General features: G+C 42.9%; 1 protein-coding gene across 1 annotated transcript in view; it reads right to left on the reverse strand.

Moving 5' to 3' along the window:
* The window catches only part of sema4f (sema domain, immunoglobulin domain (Ig), transmembrane domain (TM) and short cytoplasmic domain, (semaphorin) 4F), a 103849-nt gene that overhangs the window by 61157 nt on the left and 25949 nt on the right, over window positions 1–16743 (reverse strand). The window contains exons 3-5 of the mRNA XM_048603712.1: window positions 16557–16655; window positions 11705–11813; window positions 7064–7180 (exon numbers count right to left, since the gene is read on the reverse strand). Coding sequence (XP_048459669.1) covers window positions 7064–7180; window positions 11705–11813; window positions 16557–16655 — 325 coding nt within the window. The remainder of the gene's footprint in view (window positions 1–7063; window positions 7181–11704; window positions 11814–16556; window positions 16656–16743) is intronic.

The following is a 16743-nucleotide window of genomic DNA, read 5'->3' on the forward strand; positions in this document are numbered from 1 at the left end:
CTGGGTCAACCTGCCAATGGCCACGAGTCCACCCTGGGTCAACCTGCTGCTGCCGATGCTGTCACCGTGACCGAGCTCGTCTTTCTGTTTACATAAGATTCTCATTGTTTACCAAAATAGGTAATCGCAGTACTTGCAGCTGGTGCTGTGATGTAGGCAGTCCAGCTGCCAATTTGTGCAAAAACAAAACTAACAACGAAATAACACACAGATAATCTACTTTTAGTGATGCTGATTACAGAATAAACAATGAGCAATTCGTATGGCTCGATATGCGAACCTAAGTGCGCTTGCTCTCTTTTTGAATACATGACTAATGTTTCAGTGTGTTTACAAGCCATGAAGTTTAATGAGCAGGGTTTTGACTGCATCCTAGGGATTGCAAAGCAAAAGGTATGATAGTTATTGTAAGTGACCATGTTTTGCATGTGACCCTATGGAGGCTATTTTGCTACAGGGCCATCATAGCAAATCCAATCTTGATCAGCCATAATGCCCCTGAGAGCATACTGCATGATGAAGAAAACTAATATTTTGATATGATTAGGCCGTCTCCTCCCTGTATCAGGGAAACTGAGCTAACTGTCTCTGAGCTTTCCCTAGAAATGAACCATTTACCTTTCTGTCCTCCAACCTCCCACTCTTGTTTGATCCGTAGGCTGCTCTCAAACTGTTTAGATAGGCTCTTCCACCTCTGCCGGAAGTATGTGGAGACTCTCCGTGACATGCCTCAGATGCCTGATGTAGTGCGTGATGTGGACTCCGTACTGAGGTTTTCAACATGAGCACATTTTTAAAAGGCACAAAAAAAACTTTCTGGCACCTTTAAACCTTAAATGGTTCCTCTCGTGTCTGTGCTGACAGTGGATACCAAGCACATTTGCATATCTTAACAATATGCCCACCCATAAATGAAAGAACGTATTGTCGCTGATGGTGGGAAATCCTGAGTGTGACATTCTATCACACTGTGTCCTCAGTCCCTCTATGCCAGAACACTTTTGTCAGTCCAGAATAACTAGGGATTAAATTGTTTTGAATTTCTGGGTCGACTGCGTAAGTTAGAACAAGACAGCACTAAGAACAACAAGCTTTCCTACAAAAGCCCGAGGCTTTGCACAAATGCTGTTGAGCATGTCGCAGTGCAAGATGACATAGCTTGTTCAAGTCAATAACAGTCACGTGTGACTCATTCTATTTATGTAAGTAACGTCCAAATCAGAACGGAGCAAAATAAACGTCTGCTTAAATGGTCACCTGGTTCTAATGGAGGTTGATATCGACACAGATCTATCAGTGATTGCGGAACCAGAGTTTGACAAAATTCGCTCTGGACTCTAACCCTTAAGTTTGCGTAAGACCTCGGCTAAGCTAAGAACCTATACTGGGAAAACGTTACAATTTAAGGGTACGACTTCGTTTCCAGTCTCACATGAGAAACAGCTGGTTCAGTTATCACTGACTGTAATACAAGGCTCGGGCCCAAGCCTGGTGGGACAAAATTGGTCGAGAAAGATTCATCTTGATTGGCTCAACATTTTTTGATGAGAAAATGGCTGCCTGAGTGACACCCTAATTAAAACACTTGGAGGTTTTTCAGGAAGGTCTAGGGACTGTCAAAGGAGACAAGGCCACCTTGCGTGTTGACCATGAAGCAATTCCACGATTCTGCAAGGCCCAACCAGTGCCACGCCTTATGTGCAAAAGTAGAGGCAGAAATCCAGAGGCTGGAAAGCGAAGGAATCATCGAACCCTTCCTATTCATGTACCTATCCAGCTGCCTTTTAAATGTAATTGTACCAGCCTCCACCAACTTTCTCTGGCAGCTCGTTCCATCCTCTGTGTGAAAAAGTGACCCCTTAGATCGTTTTTACATCTTTCCCTTTTCACCTATGCCCTCTAGTTTTGGGCTCCCCTACCCTAGGAAAAACACCTTGGCTATTCACCCTGTCCAAGCTCCTTGTGATTTTACAAAACTCTGTAAAGGTCACTGTTCAGACTCTGACATTCCAGGGTAAAAAAACCCCAGCCAATTTAACAATATCCTTCATATAGGAAGGCAACCAACTGGTGTTTTGACCCAAAAATTCTACTCTTTCCACAGACTCTAGTGTGAACATTCACAGGGGTGACTTAACATTTCTCAATATTGTGAACTGATCTTAGTTCTGAGAAACCGTTCTGACTTCTGTATCTGCGATTTTCTCAGAACTAAATATGTTAACAGGATTAGCATCAGATAAACCACCATTTTAATCCTTTGCACATCTTCCTCAATGTCTACTTCTTTCCTAAAACTTACAGACTTCCAAAACTCCAGCCGGTAATTACTTAGCCACTACTTTGTGAAGTACACAATGCCCCGATTTACTTCTGTTGTGCTACACTCCATCTGCAACCCCACCACACCCTTGATATCGATCACATGTCAGAAAGTAGATGGGGAATATCAAAATCAACAGAATGACTGCATCCTCCCTTTCCTGCCTTGATCAGTGTCATGTGAACATTAATAGAAAGAAAGACTTGTCTTCTAGAATTGCTTTTTGTGACCATAAACCCAAAAAGAACTCACTGAAGTGTAACTGCTGTAACAAACAATATTCCCACACATAACAATGTAATATGACCAAATAACTTTTTTTAAAGAACAGCGGATGCAGGAAATCTAAAACAGATACAGAAATTGCTGGAGAAATTTAGCTGATTCTGGCAGTATTTGTGGAGAGAACGCAGGGTTAACGTTTTGGGTCTGATCACCCTTTTTCAGAACTGATAATAGTTAGGAAAAGCTGTTATATACACTGAAAACACAGGGCTGGGGGGTAAAGGAGTAAGCAATAGGTGGAGGTGGAGCCAGATTAAGAGAAAGTTGCACAAACAGAAGGATTGATAAAAGGTAAGCCAGGGAGAAAGACGAGTTACTAATAGGGACCACGAGTGAGTTTATTCTTTATTTATTCATTCACGGGATGAGGGCGTCACAGGCAGCATTTATTGCCCATCCCTAATTGCCCAGAGGGCAGTTAAGAGTCAACCACATTGCTGTGGGTCTGGAGTCACATGTGGGCCAGACCAGGTAAGGATGGCAGATTTCCTTCCCGAAGGGACATTAGTGAACCAGATGGGTTTTTCCAACAATGGATTCACGGTCACCATTAGATTCTTAATTCCAGATATTTTATTGAATTCAAATTCCACCATCTGCCATGGCAGGATTCAAACCCAGGTCCCCCAGAACATTATCTGGGTCTCTGGATTAACAGTCCAGAGATAATACCACTAGGCCATCGCCTATGGGTTGGCATGAAAATGGGTTGGCAGTGCTGAAAGCAGCCCATATGATATCAGGTCTGGCGTGTTAAGGGGTGGGTAAAGGACATGGGAGAAGGTGTTTAGGCCTGCAAATTATTGAACTCAGATTCATAGAATCATAGAGTTCCTACTGTGCTGAAAATGACTCCTGAAGACTGCAGGATCCTCAACTGGAAAATGAGATGCTGCTCTTCCACCTTATGCTGAGGTTCACTGGAGCATGGTAGCAGACCTGAAACAGAAATGTTGCCCGGGGAACACGGCGGTGTGTTAAAGTGGCCGGGAGCAGAAAGCTCAAAGTCATTTTTGTGGACCAAATGTAAGTATTCGGGAAAACTGTTGCCCAGTCTCTCTTGCACTTATTATCTAGTCTACAATCTCGACCATCACCCACCTCCTTCTTACTAATGGTATAACTTCTGGGAACCAATCCTATAGTCCCCAGTTACTGTCTGATCCAGGGAGAGGTCCATTGCAGTTTATGTTGATGACGCCTGGTTGTGAATATTACTAGGGTCACCACATGCACCAGCAATCAGCTCTTTCTTTTAACTATCAAGACTATTATATTCTCTTACACTTATTTCTCTCTCCACAGATCTACTGAGTTTCTCTAGCATTCACTGACAACTGTAAACTGTAACTGTTGTTAAATATCAGAGAGGTCTGGTCAGATTCTGTCCTGTTAGTTAACAGCTTATTCTGGAACTCCTTCTTGAACAGAGCTGTGAGTGAACCTATGCCATTTGGACTGCAGCAGTTTAAGAACATATCACAATCTTATGACAGGCAAATAGGGAAGGAAATACATGTTGTTATTGCATGGACACTCATCTCATTTGAGCAAATAATGTGGAGGTGCCAATGTTGGACTGGAGTGAACAAATTCAGAAGTCACACGACACCAGGTTATAGTCCAACAGGTTTATTTGGAATCACACAAGCTTTTGGAGCGCAGCCCCTTCGTCAGGTGCAGTGACAGAGCAGGGCACACAGACACAGAGTTTATAGGCAGAGAGATCAAGGGCAGAGAGAACAAAAGATCTCTGTGTCTGTGTGCCCTGCTCTCTCACTGCACCTGACGAAGAGGCTGCGCTCTGAAAGCTTGTGTGATTCTAAATAAACCTGTTGGACTATAACCTGGTGTCGTGTGACTTCTGAATTTGAACAAATAACACAAATTATTACTTATTTCATTAGCTCATGGTTACTCTCCAATTCTACTACAATTTTTTAACTTCTACTGTGAAGACACCAACAAAATATTAGCTCAGTCAGTGTCATTTCCTCACACCCCCATGATAATTTCTTTTGTTTCTGTCCCTAACTTCGCTTAATCTCCTCGTTATGCACTTGTTAAAAGGTATTACAATTTGTTTATATCTCTGGCTGTTTTAATCTAATACACCATTTTTAAGTTTTTTAAAATCAATTTTGGGTCACCTTTTGCTTGTTCAAAAATTCTCCCAAACACCAGGAATAGTACTGTCTTTTGCATTAAAAAAGCCACTGCTTTCAACCTCATGCAAATCTCAACTTTCCTGGTTAATCACATTTTTCACTGTTTATTTACCACCATATCCTTTAGTCTATTTAACCTAAGTTAGCTCCCCTGACACTGAGGTTTTGACTACATAGAACAGTACAGTATAGTACAGGCCGTTCAGCCCATGATGTTGTGCCAACCTATTATCCTACTAAGATCAAACTACCCTGCATACCCTACATTTTACTATCCTCCATGTGCCTATCCAAGAGTCGCTTAAATGTCCCTAAAGTATCTGACTCCACTACCACTGCCGGCAGCACATTCCACCCGCCCACCACTCTCTGTGTGAAGAACCTACCTCTGACATCTCCCCTATACCTTCCTCCAATCACCTTAAAGTTATGACCTCTTGTCATTTCCGCCCTGGGAAAAAGTCACTGACTATCCACTCTATCTATGCCTCTCATCATCTTGTAAACCTCTATCAAGTCACTTCTCATCCTTCTTCGCTCTAAAAGCTCTGTTTAAATTAAGGCTCTGTTTAAATTTAAGATTCTTGGTAAGGATTAAAAATGCTGCTTTTTTTTGCTATGAGTTCATTAATTAATCCTATTTCATTACATAATACTAGATCGAAAATAGCTTTTTCCCAAGTTGCTTTCACAACATATTGTTCCAGGACACAGTTACAAAAGCATTCTACAACGTGGACTCTCAGAAAATGTGGGACAAATTAATTTTCTATATGGAGATCAAAATTCCCCTACAAATACTGCATTGCCGTTTGTGAACTACAATTGTTTCTTGTTTCCTTTGTCCAATGGTGCAATTGTAAACTACAAACTACTCCCATCAATGTTTTCTGTCCTTTGTTACACTTAGTCTCCACCCAAACTGATTATACTTCTGTTAGAGCACTCACTGATTTTTCATTACTTTTGCTGCATTCTTTTATCAGTTTTGGTTTGGAGCCGTGAACTGGCAACTGTGAGATAAAGATGACTTTCAAACTGTGGGTAACAGCATGAAAAAAGCAAACAAGCTTTTGTTTAGCTGAGGCCAGGTCTGAAAGTTAAACACAGGTTGGTTCTTGATCCAAAGGTTTGGCAGGTACTTCGTCAGCACAGAACAGCAGTACGTTTAAGCAGATAGCAGAAATTTCTCTTCATCTTTCAATTATGATTCCTGGTTCTGGACTCTCCCACCATCAGAAACATCTTTCCAGCATGTAACCTAATCCTTTTAATAGATAAATAAAAAAGTGAAGAACTGCAGATGCTGGAAATCAGGAACAAGAACAGAAATTGCTGGGAAAACTCAACAGGTCAGGCAGAATCTGTGGAGAGAATGCAAAGTTAAATGTTTCTGGTTCAGTGACATTTTTAGGATAGCAATAAAATTCTTTTCTGCTTGCTACACCTGTTTACTTTCAGTGACTGGTGCACAAAGATATCCAGGTCTCGGCGAACATTCCCCTTCCTTAATTTATAGCTACTCAGTAATAACCTGCCTTCCTATTTTTGCTACCAAATGGATAAACTTACAGCATGCCCCAATGCTACTCCAGCTCTGAAGCCCATGCTTCCACAAGCTACAGCTGCAGACACATCCTGCACACATGATGTGCCCAGGTATCGGAACGTAAGAATTTGCAATTAGGAGTGGGAATAGGCAACCCAGCCCTTCAAGCCCACTCTGCCAGAAATGTGCCCAGTTTTCCACATAGAGCAAGAGGAGTACACCACAGCTTTGAGCTCTCCTGCCAAGATATACCCATTTAAATTAAACCTTTTGGAAGATGCTTAGTATCAAAGAATATCAATTTCTCTACTGCCGTTGTTTCCTGATCCTTCTTACTATAGAATGCAGCCCGTAGAAACTATAAGCTACCAAAAGACCTTACAAACTATAAGCAATCCTCAACACCAGTACCTCGTAAGGCTGCGTACTCAGTCCCCTACCATGCTCCTTATACACTCAAGACTGTGTGGCAAATTCTGCCCCAAACCTATTTACAAAACACTTCACAATAATGATCTGCCTTTATATGGATATTTAACATAACAAATAAAAAACTTCCAAAGAGCTTCACAGGAATATTTCAGGCAACAACTGAGAAAATCCAAGCCAAGCAAAAGAGGTACGAGGGCTGATATGCAGAAGCTTGATCGTTTTGATTCATTTTGCCTTGTTGGAGTTTCTTTTTGAGTTTGCCATGATCATGTATAGTAGATGTAAAAGACAAGGAGAAAGTCTCACCACTCAGCCATTTGACAGAGTCCTCTGTGCGGATCTTTTCTTGCCGTCCTATATTCTTAACTACAGCTGGGTCCTTGCCCTGAAAATCAATTGCTGTGGCTGCATATAGCACTCCATCTGAAAGCAAACACACAAATGGGAGAGATCAATCAATCTACAGCATTACCCAGCCACCAAAATCCACATTCATGCCAACTGTATTCATTAAGACTATTCAAGGGAACACCACAAGCACAAAGTGCAAAATGCTATGAAAATCCAAATTCAACAGCTAGACAGGTTGAACAGATTAGGCAATGTCTGTGGCGACAGTTAAGAGATCTTTTATTAAATGGGAAGACACAGCAGTACGGTGATCAGAGGCACAAGAGGCAATACCAGACTAAGCTTGAAACCCAGACCAACCACACGGATACCCATCATTTGTGGCAAGGCTTACATGTCATTACGGCTATAAGCGAATTCAAACAGAATCATACATTCCTACCAACAATGCTCAACGCATTCTACGCTCACTTAGAGCAGAAGGTCAATGAAACGATATCACCTATCCCAACAGCCTCGGATGCACCTGCACCCAGGGGCAATGCTGCAGACATTAGATCGGCCTTCTTGAGAGCAAACGCACAGAAAGTGAGTGGCCTGGATGGAGTCCTTGACCATGCACTCAGATCCTGTACAGACCAGCTGGCGACAGTATTGCAGACATGGTTAACCCTTCCTTACTATGATCTGAAGCCCACATCAAGAAAACCACCACCATCCCAGTGCCAAAGGAAAAAACATCATGCAGTGTGCCTCAATACTGCCCAGTGGCTCTGACCTCCAACATTATGAAGTGCTCTGAGAGGTTAATCATGGTTCACATCAACGCCAGCCTACCAAATTGCCTTGATCCTTTGCAATTTGCCTACCAGCACAACATGTCGACAGCAGATGCCATCTCATTGGTCCTATCCTCATCCTTGGAAAATCTGGATAACAAGGATACCTTCATCAGGCTCCTACTTATTGACTACAGTTCCACCTTCAACACCACAATTCCAAACAAACTCATCTCCAAACTCCAAGAAGAATAGATGACAATACCTCCTCCACCATAATCCTCAACACCACCAGTGCCCCGCAAGGCTGTGTACTCAGTCCCCTACTGTACTCCTTATACACTCACCACTGCATCAAATTCCATCCCAACTCCATTTACAAAACGACACCACCGTTGTAGTTCAGATCACAAACAACGACGAGACAGAATACAGGAAAGAGACTGAGTGCTTAGCGGCATGGCATAAAGACAAAAATCTCTCCACTAACGTCAGCAAAATGCTGGTCACTGACGTCAGGAAGTGGAGTGGAGGGTCCGCCCCTGTCTGCATCAATGGTGCTGAGGTGGAGATGGTCAAGAACGTCAGGTTCCTGGGAGTGATGGTCACCAACAATTTGTCCTGGTCTGCCCATGTCAACATGACTGTCATGAAAGCACAACAGAGTCTCTACTTCCACAGGAAGTTAAGAAATTCAGCATGTTCTCATGACTCTTACCAATTTTTATAGATGCACCATAGAAAGCATCCTGTCTGCATGCTTGGTATGGCAACTGTTCTGCCCAAGGTCACAAGATACATAGAACATAGAACAGTACAGCACAGTACAGGCCCTTCGGCCCACGATGTTGTGCCGAACTTTTACCCTAAACCTAAGGTCTATCTAACCTCCACCACTACCTTATACGATCATCTCTATACTCTCTGCTGGAGTGGCATGATGGCACAGTGGTTAGCACTGCTGCCTCACAGCACCAGGGACTTGCGTTCAATTCTAGTCTCGAGCGACTGTCTGTGTGGAGGTTGCACATTCTCCCCGTGTCTGCGTAGGTTTCCTCCTACAGACCAAAGATACACAGGTTAGGTGGATTGGCCATGCTAAACTGCCCCATAGTGTCCAGGAATGTGTAGGTTAGGTGTGTTAACAATGGGAAATGCGGCGTGGTGGGGGGGGGGGGGGGGGGTGAGTCTGGGTGGGCTTGTTGGGCCGAATGGCCTATTTCCACACTGTGGGGATTCTGTGATGTGCCTGATGGGGAGGAGGGAGTGCAGAACCACAGGTGACAATCTAAGGATAAGGAGTAAACCATTTAGCACTATGATGAGGAGAAATTTCTTCACCCAGAGAGTGGTGAGCCACAAAAGCAGTCAAGGCTAAAACAATGTAAGATTTTGAGCACTTGCAGCAAAAGTGATCAAAGGGTATTGGGGAAAAGCAGGAACGGACTATTAAGTTGGATGACCAGCCGTGATCATAATGGCTTGGAGAGCTGAATTGCCTATTTCTGTTCCTATTTTCTATTTACTGTTTCTATATTTTGGAATTCAGTCTAGCAGTCATAATAAAGTAGCCTGTGAACAATAACAACAGAAACAGATGGCCAGACATATCATTTCCCCCACAGGGAGGCAATGGCCTAGTGGTATTATCGCTGGACTGTTAATCCAGAGATCCAGGTGATGATCTGGAGACCTGGGCTTGAATCCTGCCACGGCAGATGGTGGAATTTGAATTCAATAAATATCTGGAATTATGGGTCTAATGATGACTGTGAATCCATTGCCGATTGTCAGAAAAACCCATCTGGTTCACTAATGCCGTTTAGGGAAGGAAACTGCCATCCTTACCTGGCCTACATGTGACTTCAGACCCACAGCAATGTGGTTGACTCTTAACTGCCCTCTGGGCAGTTAGGGATGGGCAATAAATGCTGGCCCAGCCAGTGACACCCTCACCTTGTGAATGAATAAAGGACATGGCCATATTACAAGGTGAGTTGTGACATGACTTGGAACAAATGCAACATCACTGGGGTGAGTCGGGGAGCACATGACTTAGGCCTACTCTATCACTGCCATTTTTCTTGCAACACTAATGTCATACACTAATGGATAAACATTGAATGTTATTGGTCAACAACTAAATTACTGTTGCGTCACTTGACTGGAATTCAATCTGAAGAAACGTGAGGTAATGGACTTGGGCAGGACAAACAAATTAAGGGCATACATGATGAATGGTAGCACCCTGGAAGCACCAAGAATCACAGAGACCTTAGTGTGCATGTCCACCGATCCCTTAAGATATAAGGGCAGGTGGCTTAAGTGGTTAAGTAGGCAAATGGGATACATGCCTTTTATTGGCTGAGGCAGGGAGGTTTTGTTGGAGCTGTAGAAATGTTGAATAGGCCACAATTAGAGTAGTGTATGCATGGGGAGGTGATAGCCAAGTGATAGTATCACTGGACTATTAATCTAGAGATGCTGGTAATGTCCAGGGGACTAGGTTTCAAATCCCGTAGATGTTGGAGTTTGAATTCAATAAAAATGTGGGATTAAGAATCTAATCATGACCATGAATCCATTGTTGATTTTTGGAAAAATCCATCTGGTTCACCAATGTTTTTTAGGGAAGGACATCTGTCACCTTGCTTGGTCCGGCCTACATGTGATTCCATACCCACAGCAATGTAGTTGACTCTCAACTGCCCTCTGGGTAATGAGTGATGGGCAATAAATGCTGGCTGGCCAGTGATGTCCACGTCCCGTCAATAAATATGAAACAAACAGTCCTGGCATACACATTACAGGAGGGATGTGATAGCACTGGAGAGGATGCAGAGGAGATTTACCAGGATGTTGCCTAGGCTGCAGAGCTTCAGTTAGGAAGAGAGACTGGTCAGACTGTGGTTGTTTTCCTCAGAGCAGAGGAGATTGAGAGGGGATGCAAGACCCATATGATATAGGAGAAGATTCAGGCCATAAGGCTCATCGGATCAGCCATTCGATCATGGCTGATATGTTTCTCAAACTTATTCTTCTGCCCTCTCCCCATAACCCTTGATCCCCTTACTAATCAAGAATCTATCTCTGTCTTAAAGACTCTCAAGGACTTGGCCTCCACAGCCCTCTGTGACAATGTGTTCCAACATTCACCACCCTCCTACTGAAGAATTTTTTCCTCATCTCAGTTCTAAAAGGTCGTCCCTTCAATCAGACGCTTTGCCCTAAGGTCCTGGATTTCCTATTAATGCAAACATCTTCTACATATCCACTTTATTCAGGCCTCACAGTATTCTGTAAGTTTCAATGAAATATGATTTTGAGATGTACAAAATTGACAGGGCAGACAGGAAAAAAAAACTTTGCCCCTTGATGGAGGGGTCAATGACAAATGGCACAGATTTAAGGGGAGGGGCATGACGTTTACAGGAGATGTGAGGAAAAAACTTTGTTACCCAGACAGTGGTGGGAATCTGGGATTTGCCTGTAAGGGTGGTAGAGGCAAAAAGCCTCAAAAGATTAAGAAGTATTGAGATGTCCTCTTGCAAAACCAAGGCATATAAGGCTATGGGCTAAGTGCTAAAAAAAATGGATTAGAGTAGTTAGGTGATTGCTTTTGACTGGCGCAGATGCATTGGACCAAGGGGATTTCCTTTGCTGTAGACCTCTATGATTCTACGGCCACAGAGACTGCAGGAGATGTACTATTTCCTATATTTCTATGCGTCCTTGGATTGAAACCCCAGCAAGAGTCAGCTGTTTTAGGAGAGATAAACAGGGCCAGATTAATATCTTCCCATTTAGAATCACTTACCTGCCAAGGTAGCGGCAAATGGTTGCCTTGGTTCAAATGGGCATTTCCCTCGTCCCTTTTCCACTCCTTGCACTCTATCCTCTGATATTTTGACAGAATCTAAGATGTTCTGAAATACAGTGTTGCACATCTTTGAAAATTATGTACAATGCTGAAAGCTGCATATATCAATACACAGGGCCCTGTACTTTGCAGACAGAAAGAAAGTGTGGACATATGGAGTCTGTTTTAACTCAAAACAGAAGACAGCCATTCACTGATTCATTTCTCAGAAGCACTGGCCTGACCAAAGTTGATCAACTTGCATGGTTTGAAATATATATATTTTTTCCCAATCATCCTGTTCAGAAATCTTATTTCAAACCTCTGGACCAGGTGGTAATTGAAGCCATGTCTCCTGGCTCAGAGGTTGAGTCACTACCACATGCAACACAACAGTTCTACTGGTTTGAAATGTAAACAAAGCTTGCCAGGTAATAAAAACAAAGTTGCTGGAAAAGCTCAGCAGGTCTGGCAGCATCTGTGAAGGAAAAATTAGAGTTAACGCTTTGGGTCCGGTGACCCTTCCTCAGAACTGGCCAGATAATAGTCAGTCAACATTAATGTTGCTTTTTCCGTGGCAATGCTTCTACCAATCAAAATACACTTGCTAACCAATCAGCAATCTCCTAATTGTTAGTTTTCCCATTTATTGGTATTCTTGCAAATTGTCCTGGTGAGTGCAAGATAAAAAGGTTTGACAAAATATTTCAGCAATCCACAAATATGGTTTTACCAGCTAATATGCACACTGAAATCATCCATGATTATTGTTGTTCCTTTATCACAAGCATCTGATGTTTCTTGCAGTGTGCTTCTGCCTGCATCATGGTTATTATCGGAGGTCTGTAGATCACTCCCAGTAATGATTTCTTTCTCCCACCATTCCTCATCTCCACTCAAATCAATTCTACTTCCTATTCTCATGAACAAGGGTCATCTCTAACTATTGCACCAATACCATCCTTGATTAGGAGTGATACTCGTCCAACTTTAACTAGCTTCCTACTGTTCTCGAAAGTCATAAACCCTCAATATCCAGAGCCCAATCCTTATCATTCTGCAGCCGTGTCTCCATAATGGTTACCAGATCATATTCATCTACTTCCTTCTGCACAATCAATTTGTTTATTTTGTTATGAAAGCTAAGCAGATTCAGATATAGAGCTTTTCGTTCTTTTTGTCATCTTTTGGCATCTGATCGTTTTAGGATTTTTTTCACTCTATTCCTAACTGTCATTCTTTGACTTTCCATTTTTGTAGAAGTTCTTCTGGCACAACTCCAATCCTCGATTGATGACCTAGCGGTATTATCGCTGGACTGTTAATCCAGAGACCAAGACAATGTTCTGGGGACCCGGGTTCGAATCCCACCATGGCAGATGGGGGAATTTGAATTCAATAAATATCTGGAATTAACAATCTAATGATGACTGTGAATCCATTGTCAATTGTTGGAAAACCCCATCTGGTTCACTAATGCCCTTTAGGGAATGAAACTACCATCCTTACCTGGTATGGCCTACATGTGACTCCAGACCCACAGCAATGTGGTTGACTCTTAACTGCTCTCTGGGCAATTAGGAATGGGTGTGATGCACTCATCCCGTGAATGAGTAAAGAAAAAAAAGGATACATTTACCCAAACTTGATCCGTCACAATCTTGTTTAGCTTAAAGCCCTCCCTGCTTCCCTAACTACATGACTCATGAGAACAACCGTCCAGCACAGTTCGTGTGTACACCGACCAAACAGTACAGACCCCACAATCTCCAGTACTGGTGCCAGGGGCCTGCCAACCAGAATCCACTTCTCGCATTCACTTCTCTAATCTTATTCATTTGATGTCAATCTGCCTATGGCTCACGTGGCAGTCCTTTAAGGTTCTGCTTTCCAATTTAACCTCACACACCCTCAGCAGTACCTCTTTACTAGTTCTATCTACAGTGTTCATCCTGATGTGAATCATAATCACTGATTTTTTAAAAAATTCATCCACAGGATGTGAGTATCACTGGCTGGGCTAGTATTTATTGCCCACCATAGTTCCGCTTAAAAACGTGGTAGCGAGCTGCATTCTTGAACCACTGCTGTAGGTATACCCACAATGCTGTTAACAAAGGAATTACAGGATTTTGACCAAGCAGTACTGAAGGAATAGTGATATTTCCAAGTCAGGAATATAAGTGGCTTGGAGGGGAACTTGCCGAAAAAGGTATTCCCATAGATCTGTTTCCCTCATCCTTCGAGATGGAAGTGGTCACTGGTTTGGAAGGTGCTGTCTAAGGATCTTCAGTGCATTTCTGCATAGACCATTAAATATATAGAAACAGAAGTACGCTGTTCAGTCCCTCGAGCCTGTTCCATCATTCAGCAGGATCTGACATTCCTCAAGTCCACTTTCCTGCCTTTTTCCATCCCCTTGGATTCGCCAACTGATCAAGATTCTATCTCAGCCTTAAATGTACACAAGGACTGTACTTCAGCAGCTGTCTCTGGCATGAGTTCCAAAGACTCTCAAACCTTCTGAAAGAAGAAATTCCTCCACATCTCACTCTTAAATTGGGGCCCCTTTATTCTGAGGTTATGCCCTATGGTCCTAGACTCTCCCATGAAGGGAAACATCCTCTCAGCATTTACCCTGTCAAGCCCTTGAGAATTCTATCAGCCCCTTCACTCCAGTGAGTAGAGGCACAACCTGTTTTAGATTCCGTACCTGAGATCATCCTAGAGAACCTTCTCTGAACTGCCTCCAAGAAACAATGTCTTTCCTTAAATAAGGGGGAAACAAAACTGCTCGCAAGTCCCACCAGCACCTTGTACAGTTGCAGTAAGACTTCCCTACTCTTATACTCCAACCCCCTTGAAATAAAGGCCAGCATTCCATTCCTGATTACCTGCTGCCCCTGTGTGCTACCTTTCTGTGTTTCATGCACAAGTAACTCCAAGTCTCTTTGTGTTGCAACTTACTCAATTTACATAATTCTTTGATGCTTTGCAATACCATCGGTGGTGGAGGGAGTGGGATGTTTGTGGATGTGGTGCCAATCAAGTGCGCTGCTTTGTTCTGGATGGTGTCAAGCTTCTAGAGTGTTGTTGGGGCTGCACCCATCCAGGCAAGTGGGGAGTATTCCATCACACTCCTGACTTGTGGCTTATAGATGGTGGACAGGCTTTGGGGAGTCAGGAGGTGAGCTATTCACTGCAGGGTCACTGGCATTTGGCCTGCTCTTATAGTCACTGCATTTATACATTTTTATTCTACCCATCTCTGGCTGGGCCAGCACTTATTGCCCAGCATATTTTGCCCTTGAAAAGGTGGCGGTGAGCCAAGTTTTTGAATGACTGTGGACAGACTGTATGTGATGTAGACAGACCGACAACGCATTAGACAGGGAGTTCAACAATTCTGACCGAGCGACAGTGAAGGAATGGCGATATATTTTCAAGTCAAGGATGGTGAATGGCTTGGAGGGGAACTTGCAGGTACTGTTGTTCCATTTAGCTGCTATCCTTGTCCTTCTAGATGGAAGTGGTTGTGGGTTTGGAAGGTGCTGCCTAAGGATCTTTGTCAAATTTCCAGAGTTTATTTTGCAAATAGTACACAATGCTGCATCTGAGCATTGGTGATGGAGTGACTGTACGCTCACAGATGTGGTACCAATCATGTGGGGTGCTTTGTCCTGGATGGTATCCTGTTCCTTGAGTACTGTTGGAGTTGTACTCATCCAGGCAAGTGGGGACTATTCAGTTACACTCCTGACTTGTGCCTTGTAGATGGTGGACAGGCTTTGGGGAGTCAGGAGGTGAGTTACTCAATGTAATATTCCTAACCTCTGACCTGCTCTTGCAGCCGCTGTGTTTATATGGTGAGCCCAGGAGTTTCTGGTCAGTGGTAACCCCCAGGATGTTAATTATGGGGGATTTTGTGATGGTAACACCACTGAATATCAATGGACAGTGTTTAACTTCTGTCTCATTGGAGACGGTCATTGCCTGGCACTTGTATGGCACAAATGTTACTTGCCACTTTTCAGCCCAAGTCCAGATATTGTCCAGGTTTGCTACATTTGAATGTGGGCTGCTTCAGTATTTGAGGAGTCAAAACTATTTTCTGAAGAGGGGCCATATTGAACTTGAAATGTTAATTCTTTCTTTGCAGGGTTAACAGTACTGTGTTTGTTGTTGACATTTCCAGTTATTATGTCCATGCCAGGTCATTTGCCTGGCTTCATTCCTTTTTTGAGACATCATTCTCGCTCTGGCCTTTATCCGTTGAAGTGGGTCTTAAGGTGGAGGAATTTCAATAACTGTTCTTTTCCCGTCTGTTGAAAGTGCTACTCCTGACGTCACTAGGGAGGAAGCAGTCCCTTAATCAACTTGGTTAACTCCAGCTCCTAGTTTCAGCTTCCCTTTCTCATTGCATGGTATTGCATTTCCTACTGACCAGTTCCACACTACCAATACAAATAGGAAGTAGGTAGATGTGGTGGACAGAATGGGGAACTTATTTAAAAAAAAACTGTGGATGCTGGAAATCAGAAATTAAAACAGAAATTTCTGGGAAAACTCAGCAGGTCTGGCAGTATCTGAGAGAGAAAGCACAGTTAACACTTCAGGTCCAGTGACCCTTCTTTAGAACTGTTTTTGTTGGAAAACTTATTAACCTACTGCTAGCCTGAAGGCATTTAAACTCAGGAATCCTTTATAAATGCATTTACACTGCCATAAAGGAGGGGTGTTTATTAAGGTGGGTGAGATTTGTTTGCTCTCAAGTTTCAGCAGCAATATTGATTATGAAAAATACACTTACGATATATGCACAACGAGGATCAAAAGCATATGTTCCACAGGCAAAGAGGTGTGTCTCATTCCAGGCTTTCAGAATTCGAATATAGTTATGGCATTTAGTCTATATTAACAAGAGAAAAAAAAGACAGGGCATTAGTCAATTAGAACATAGAACATAGAACATAGAACATTACAGCGCAGTACAGGCC

The sequence above is a fragment of the Rhincodon typus genome, chromosome 1 (genome assembly GCF_021869965.1).
Source record: "Rhincodon typus isolate 14 chromosome 1, sRhiTyp1.1, whole genome shotgun sequence".
Classification (NCBI taxonomy): Eukaryota; Metazoa; Chordata; class Chondrichthyes; order Orectolobiformes; family Rhincodontidae; genus Rhincodon; species Rhincodon typus.